Consider the following 8981-nt stretch of genomic DNA (forward strand, 5'->3'; position numbering starts at 1 on the left):
TGTGTCGACACGTAATAGTATGAAATATTTATTTTCTTTAACAACAAAATATATTAATTTTATATTTATTATGTATTTTTATCAAATTTTTTGAATTTTATCGAAAAAATTACTTACTAATTGTAAGAATAGATGGTTTGAAGTTATGCCATTGGTACGGTAGCTGCATCGTGTTGAGATCTTACTGGCACGATATGGCACGGTGAATATGATCTGTTTGGATGGGTATTTTAATTCTTGATTAAAATGATCCAGCAAAACAATGAAGAATCCTAATGAACAAACCGAATACGCAAACCTTATGGTCGTTCCATTCACTTCAAAAATATGTTTGGTTTTGTAGCAGTGAGCCACGCAAATCCAACCATACGTGAGCCATCACCAAACTCTTTTTCCTCCTCTTCTTTTTATTTTTGAAAAAAAAGAAAAACATAACACAATCCGCAAACAAGGAAGAGAAGAAAAACAATTTCCCAGAGGTTTCCACCTTCAAGTGGTGAGAATAGGAGGCAGAACTTCAGATTTCTTGCCCTTCACAGATGCTTTGGTGTCCGGAAACAGCCCGTCCACCGGCAGCTCAGATAATTCCCCTGACTCCGACACCCGTATCGGGAACGGGAGGAGATGTCCAGGAAGATTGACGACACCGTCACCCACGAACATCTCCCACAAGCTCTGCGCGACCTCGCGCACGGCTCTCACGCACTCCACGCTCTCGGGATCGAGGCAGATGTGGGCGAGATGCTTGCAGTGGCTCATGAAGTGCTCGTACCACAGCGACATCCGGTACCCGTGGATTAGCCCGCGGGCGCGTCCGTCAGCTCCGTTTAGATGGGCCGGTTGGTACGAGCCTTGGACAATCTCAGTGTCGCGGTTGCCTGCGAGCGATCTTTGGTTCAGGTTTGCAGATCCAACTATCACGTACTCGTCGTCGACTGCACACGCAAGGTAAACTCCATCAATTAAAAAAACAGCCAAATATTGACAGAGGTGAGAACGACCATAATATTGTTCTTTATTGCTAGAATAGTTGGTAAGAATAGTAAAAAAATTTACCGATCATAAGCTTCGCATGCACATAGATCAGGAAGCGCCGATTGACCTGCGCCCGCCAGTAGTCCGTGCCGCGCTCCGGCGGCTCCGGCGGGACGTACTCTCCAGGGTACTGAACCTCTCTGTTCCCCACACAGAAGAAGTTCAAATAGTCGCAGGGGTGCGCCCTCCCGCACAATCCTGCGTCGTCTATCGCCTTCGCCACGATCCCGTACATCATCTCCATCGTCAGCCGGTTCCAGTGCAGGATCGCCTGCACCGTGTCCCCCTCCGGCTCCCCCTCCGGCCACATCGGGGTTATGATGTACGCCGCGAACCTCTCCCCAAGCCTGATCTTGCTCGCGATCTTCAGCGCAATCTCGATCGGCACCAAATTCAGGCAACCGCAGTCCTGATCCTCCTTCCACGATGCGCAGCTCCCGAAGAAGTACTGGTTTTGTATGTATATAAACCGCTTCGCCCTCCGGATCGCTTCGACGTACGCCGAGTGTATGCTCTGATCGATCGTGACGTCTTTTCCGCTCATCAGGCCCATTCTGGCGGCCACCGCCGGGTCGGAGGGGAAACCGACCACCGAAGCATCGTCGATTGATCGGAAAACCTGCACGTTCCACGATTCGTTAGCGTCGGGCGGCGACGGGTCCGGGAATATCTCTGGCCGGATGTTCAACAAGCAATCCGACATCTCCCGCGGCGATTGCTTCCTCCACCGCTGCTCGAAGTTGGCGAGCACGTCCCACGCTGCGGGGCCCTCGAGCTTCGAGTGCACGTCATGCCACGGCTCCCGCGGCCCGCCGTGCTTCAAGTCAGCGTGGGGGAAGTTGTTCTGCTGAAAATCATTCAGGTAGGTCGTGTCGAGGTCCCGGAACAGGGTGTGGCTCTCGTCGTCGTACCGTCCGCCGCAGATGTCGATCCCACCGACGAAGCTCACGACGTGGCGCGACGACGAGCCGTCGGAGGCAGGGGCGTCAAGCGTCACCGTCTTCTGGTGGTGCGTGAACTCCGTCCCGACCTCGACGTGCTGCACGGCCGTCAGCGTCGGGTCGGCGTTCCGCGGGCAGAGGAAGCACTTCACTGCCGACCCCTCGAAGTACTTGTGAGTCTCCTCGTCATGCGTCTTCATCAGCCCGGCGTTCCCCAGGAATGACACCGACGTGCGGTCCTGCCACACCATGACCAGCACCGCGACGCCCTCCGCCGCCTTCCTCTTGAGCAGCTCGCCGACCGTGACACCCTCCGCGCCGGGGATCATCCGCTCGGGGTCTCGAACGAGCGTGATGTTCACGTTCACCGACCACCCGGCCACGTAGATAAAATTCTGCGCCTCCATGCAAGCGACGTAGAGGTCCTCCCAAAGCCGCGGGGGCCGGTAATGCTTTCCGTCGGAGAGCTTCACCGCGGGGTGGAAACGGTTCGAAAGATGGCTGTTCTGGTACAGGGTGATGTTACAGTTCTCGCGCTGCGGGAAGTAGGAATTTGAGAGGCCGGAGAACTGCGGGAGGCGAATTCCGGCGTTCCAGCAGGGGTCGGAGGTGACGTCGAAGAATCGGAGGCGGACGTGGATTTGGGCCTTGCGGAGCTTGCGTCCGTCTTCGGCGTACAGCGGGAAAAACCCGTCGATGGGTTCAGAAGAGGAGGGGGAGAGGAGGGCGAGGGTGGGGATGGAGGCGAGGCCGAGGATGGAGGCGCCGACGGGGAGCTGGTTCTTGACGGAGAAGGTGAGGGACTGGGCGGAGTGCGCGCAGTAGACGCGGAAGGACTCGTTCCAGACGGGGTTCTTGGGGTGGAATTCGACCTCGCGGGTGCGCGCGACACGGGCGCCACCGATGTCGAGGGCGGCGTAGAGCTTGGTGTGGGCCAAATGGTGCAGGTGCAGGGTCTCCTCTATCCTCTCTGCAACCTTGTGTTTGTGGAGGAAAAGAAGAGGGAAAAGCAAGTTTTAAAATTGAATTTTGCAGATAGAAACTACAGCAATTCTAAATTTAGTTATGAGTCCATACTAAGCACCGCTGGTACGAGTGTCAACGGGCCGAACACGAGTGTCAGCTCAACCGGCTCGTGTTCCACTCGTTTCATAAATGAGCCGAACATAAGCTGACATGTTAAAATTTTGAGCAGAAAAATTCAGCTCGTGTTTAGCTTGCCGAACACGAGCTTGCTCCCAAATAACAAATAAAAAAATTATATATATATATATAATTTATGCGATCTTACCCATTAAATTTTAATCTAATAAATAAAATCTTATATATAAATAAGCTTTTTTATAATTGAGTTTTGCTTTATATAAAAGCTAGGTTTTTTTTTTGGAGAGAGAAAAACATCAAGCTATTCTGTGTTGTTTAATTTTCTTTAAAAGCGTTCAAACTTGAAATTTTAGATATTAACTATTGAGTCCTTATTTATTTCTAAATAAAATAAACGAAGCGGATAGCATGCTACCTATCTTTTTCAAAAAAAAAAAAAAAAAAGATTCAAACTTGAAACCTCAAGTACCAACCACCGAGCTCTTTGCCACTTGCACTAGGAACGATTAGTTATAATAAGAAAAGTTGAAAATGAGATTTTTGAGATCTAAACACATAAGTTCTAATTTGTTATTTCCGCTTATGCTACGAATAGAATATTTAGCGAGAATTAATTACAAAGTACTAGTTAAATTGTTCTTCATCCAACAAGACTATCTATACCTTAAAGCAGGGCAAGTTCTTGCATAACAATCATAAACAAATCAGAATTTTTTAATTTCCAACACATGCGTACGTGTTGAATAANACAATATTCTTTTTAAATTTTGCTTTAAAATTTGAGGTCTGATATCTAGTAGTGTAAAAAAATAAGCCTCTCGACAAAAAAAGAATGCAAGATTTGCATTCATTTTTGGGTGTACCAGCAGTATTGCTCTTTTAGGAACTCTTTGTTTGAGATATTCCAAAAATATCGTATATTTTAAATTTGAAATGACAAATTTGCTACTAATTTATCAGGTTGGAAGGTGTTAAGATCTGGTATATTTTTATTAATGAACTGCTAATAATTTTCAGTCAAGTATGTAAATGAAAATATTCTCTAACCTATGATAATCTACTATTCCTATACTTCACTAACACATTTTACTCCAACTTGAGTTCCAAGATAATGATTTGAATCTTTTTAATAAAAAAAAATATGAAAAATTATTAAAATTTTACAAATCTTTTTTTTTTTTTTTTTGAGATATAGGTAGCACGTTATTCGCTTCGTTTATTTCATTTAAAAATAAACTTAGCTGGAAAAGTGACTCAACTAGGATTCGAACTTGGGTCTCGTGTACTAACCACCAAATCCTTTGCCACTTGCTTTAGAGACGGTCGGTAAAATTTTACGAATCTTGAACCAAACTAACCCTTAATAAAATTGACTTCCTAAACTAGCAAAAAAAATATATGCACCTATACCTGCTTAAAAATTTTTATAATAGTTTACTCATGCTAATGTGTGAGATTCTTTTTGATCATCCTTACTTATTATAATTGTCATAATACCAGATCTACTCAGCTAAAATTCTTCATCATAGCATGCAATACATGAAGTAAACATGGCATAACTAGAAACTAATTTAAGTTGGGATAATTAATTGAAAAATTACAATGATGAAATCAAAACTAAGTTGAAAACTCAGATAAATCCAAGAAAAAAACTAACTAGCTGTCTTAATAATAATAATAATAATAATAAGAAGAAGAAGAAGAAGATCTAGAAAAACCAATTTGTGCAAAGCTTATTTAGCCCAAAAAATTCAAAAAAAAAAAGAAAAAAAAGAAAGAAAGAAAAGAGAAGTTAAATGTTGCCAAATTGACTAGCTTTGCATTTGAACTCCATTTCCCCAAAGCCTACAAATTAAAGAGACATGGAATCAGATGATCAGAAACACTACCTGAAGAATGTGGGTGTTAATTGCATGGTGGAGGTGATCTGCTTCAAAAACAGTAACATCCAAGATCCCATGGAGGAGAGGAGAATCCTCTGTAGCCATTACTAATTCCTCTCTTTCCCTTTCCCTTTCCCTCTCCCTTTTCCTCTTCTTCTCCAAGTCCTTATCTTTCTCTCAATATTTAAGCCTCTCTCTCTCTCTCTCACTTTTTATATTTGCTTAGATTAGTTATTGTGTGGCACCTAAACTTCTCCATATTTATTTTGTTCTCCCCATCTTTTTCCTTGCACATGTGTATATAATATTCTTAAAAGGCTTTTGGTTATTTGCCTCTAATTACTATTTCAAAATTTTTAATTTGTTTAAAAAGATTTTTGAAAATCAATAAGAATGTTTTGGTCAATCAGGAATATATTAGATATTTTTAGATTTTTGATAGGTGTATTAGATATTATCCCTATTCTTAAATTGCACTAGTAATCGTGTTTGATGATACTGGTTTCTAAACTCTTAATGAAAAATTTTTACTTTAATTATTATACATATTTATTGGGATGAACTACAATTTTCCTCCTTGAGTTTTAGCACGCATTTTACTTTGTCGTCGTATGGTTCAAAAAATTGTATTTAAGTATCTTATAGTTTTATCTTAGTTTTACTGTAAAATTCTACTATTAAATAGAACGGCAAAGTAATATTTTTGTGCAAACCACAGAACAGTAAAGTGCATATTACAGGTGGTAAAATGCTATATTGTACCGTGCTGGTTAGCAAAAAAAATAATTTTACAACTCTAACTTGGTTGATCATTCGATAAAATAAAATAAGCTACTTAGCACTTAAGTACATCTGACCTACAGGGTAGCAAAATAAAAATGCGCTAAACCTTAATAAAGGGCGAGGAGAATTGAAGCTTTTTTATTATTAGATGGCAATTTATTTTTCTCACTGAGTGCATTTGAATCTATGAACCATGCTTATATCAACTCCTTTTTTTTTTTAATCTCACATTTCAATCCTACCACTTGTTACGTTACATGTATAGAAATTAGACCTTCGAATCAAAAAATATAAAATAAATGAAAAACCAATGAATTCAGATTACTTTAAAGTACCAATTAGAAATTAAACAACGGTGGGAACTTAAGTAAGATCTTGTTACTTGAACGACAGATTTAAAAGTTTGAGGACTAAAATAAAATTCGACTTAAGAGGTCAAGGAGTAGCAGTGCAATTTACCCCATATAATTTACCCCATATAATGTACTCTTAGGATACCTAAACCTAACATAAGACTCTTAATTTGCATTTATATATGTGTGTAGTACTAAAGAGGTAGGTCACATGCACATTTGCTTCATCCAATCAAAAATTAAATTAAACTTTGTTTATCTACTGGGGTAGGTGATGATGAATAGGCTACTTTATTCTAGGGAGGTGGTAAGTAACTTTTCAATATTGGGGAACTCTCTCAATGGAGGAATTTTCTATATTGGATACATGAACCATAAGATGATAAGAGAGAGAGAGAGGACTTTAAAAGTGGGTGCTTTATTTGATGTTCACATTGCAATTTCCTTGGTTGGCCTCTTGGGACAAAATTTTTTGCATATACCAGGTGCATCAGAACATCGTGCACCGCCCATCTATCAGTCTATCTTTAATCACTGCTAAACAGCTGTGGTCGATACAGTTTGACAGACCGAAAAAGTTAGACTCGATTGAACTCAGAATCTCTTGTTTTGATAGTATGCAAAATAGCATATTACTTCGAAAGGTTAAGCTGATAGAGAATAATATTCTAATATTAGACAATCACTTTGCGTCAATTCAACTGCTCATTTGTGTGATGAAGAGGTTATAAACTAATCCAATTACGCTGTGTAAATATGTAAAACCTAAAGATAGTTATAACTTGCATACATTTCAAAATAAATATATAATAATAGTTAATTGGATAATATATATTTTACGTAGAATCTCAGTTACAGAAGATATAGAACAGACATAGGATGAATAGCTGATAGATGCACCCGGTGCAGCAATAAATGTCATTCTCGGGAGTCTAAATTACCTTTTTTTTAATAGCTGATAGATGCACCCCGTGCAGCAATAAATGTCATTCTCGGGAGTCTAAATTACCTTTTTTTTTTTCTTTGGTATTGAATAAAGGAGGCATCAACTGTTGGCTTACTTTTGAGTCAGCAATAGATTTTTTTTTTTTTTTCTGAAATGGCTAAATTACAATTTTAGCCCTCAAATTATGGAAGGCCCGATATTTTGGTTCTTAAATTCTAATTTTTAACTCAAACTTTCTCAATTATTGTAATAAAATCTCAAAACTCAATTTAATTAGCTAAATATTAATAAATTATTATCAAATTATCAATTATAATACTTTCCTATCACTCGTATATCATTAATTTATCAATATTTAACTAATAAAATATGATCAAATTAATATAAAGTTTAAGTCGAATCAAATTAGGATTTGATCGATCTAACCAATTAAGAAAAGGATAAATTTAAATATAGATTTGTACTTATCCTTAGTTGTCATTATATTATTAGAAAGAGGATTATATTCCTCTATATAATATACGGGAGTTTTTATAAAATAACGTCCTTTGCAAGGGAGCTAACACTCCGGTGAGGATATCGATTAAATCAAGATCGATAAAATTAAGAACGTTGTGTGGATACCTATAGAGGCTGGACGCGTGTGCGGCTTTAAGAGAACCCGATACCACGATCATCAAATTAAGGTGAAGATTTATCCGCGAATAAGATAAAGAATCAATCTTACTTTTCTCCTTTAATCTTAAAAAATATGAGGGATCCTAATTGCGTGGTTTTTGAGATTGGATCTCAAGAGTTTTCAAAATCAAATTTGTTTTATTTCTTTTTCCGCGATTTTAAAATTAGATTTTAAAATTTGATTATAATTGTTCTGAAAATCATTACCGGCCGTCCCTAGCGCAAGTAGTAAAGGGCTTGGTGGTTGGTACCTGAGGTCCCAAATTCGAACCCTAGTTGATTCATATTTCCAACTAAATTTATTTTTAAATGAAGTAACGAAGTGGGCAGCATGTTATCTATTTCTCAAAAAAAAAAAAAAAAAACTGAAAACTTGAACAAAAAATTATAATGAATTAAAATTTGAAGACCAAAAGTTTGCGCGTCTCAGAGACTAGTCTAGTAAAGATATTGAAAGCCACTATGCAGCATTCATACATGCAAAACATGTGATGTGTTCATTCAAATAGTTGTTCTCATTCACATGACAGATAGAATACAGCTGGTTTCTTGAACAACTTTTTTACCTTTTTTTTTTTTAATTGTGAATAAAAAAAACTTGTTAATATCTTTGTTAAAAGAAATAGCTAGATGTTTGGCATTCGAATGTGAGCTTCTGCTTTGGAAAATAGTTAGAATGAACTTATATTAAGCCTCAAATATAACTACTTTCGCACTAGGCTTGCTTAACCCTCTTAATCTCTTAAGTCTAATCACTGCCCAAAGTATGATAGTCGGGCTAAGAGATTTAGCTATATTATATCTTATATATTTATGATTATTTTTAAATTTCGGGAGTGTCACATTTTTCTTCCTTTTTGCCCTGATGTTCTTATTAGGCTCTTGCACACTCATAAGAATCAGACGATGTGAGACTTGTTTTGCTAGTTTTATTATTCAAATCTTAACTCAGGCTCAGTCGAGACTCTTTTTACACTTCAGACTAGTGGTTAGCTCTGATACAAATTATGATGCCTCGCTTTTCGGAGGCGGGTCACCCATCTTGCAATTATTTTGGCCATAGATTTGCTTAACCATCGTAACCGGTTGAATCTAGCTACTATCCAAATATTATAACTGGATTAAAAATTTTAGTCCCGTTATACCTTATATGTAAAACTATTTCAAATTTTGAGGCGTTACACGCAGTCCGTCCAAGTGACCTTCTAGAAGGCAATGTGGAATTTAATTGTATTTCCATGCTTTGCTTTGAATGAGG

The 8981-nt window shown here is 39.0% G+C and overlaps 1 protein-coding gene across 1 annotated transcript; it reads right to left on the reverse strand.

Annotated features, from left to right (window-relative positions):
- Window positions 279–5189, reverse strand: LOC109728380 (phospholipase D alpha 1-like). The gene is made up of 3 exons (XM_020258773.1): window positions 4970–5189; window positions 1057–2953; window positions 279–935 (listed from the first exon to the last, which is right to left on the reverse strand). Exons 1-3 carry the CDS (start codon window positions 5066–5068, stop codon window positions 490–492), a joined length of 2442 nt encoding a protein of 813 aa, XP_020114362.1. The 5' UTR covers window positions 5069–5189; the 3' UTR covers window positions 279–489.

Source organism: Ananas comosus, linkage group 2 (assembly GCF_001540865.1).
Source record: "Ananas comosus cultivar F153 linkage group 2, ASM154086v1, whole genome shotgun sequence".
Lineage (NCBI taxonomy): Eukaryota > Viridiplantae > Streptophyta > Magnoliopsida > Poales > Bromeliaceae > Ananas > Ananas comosus.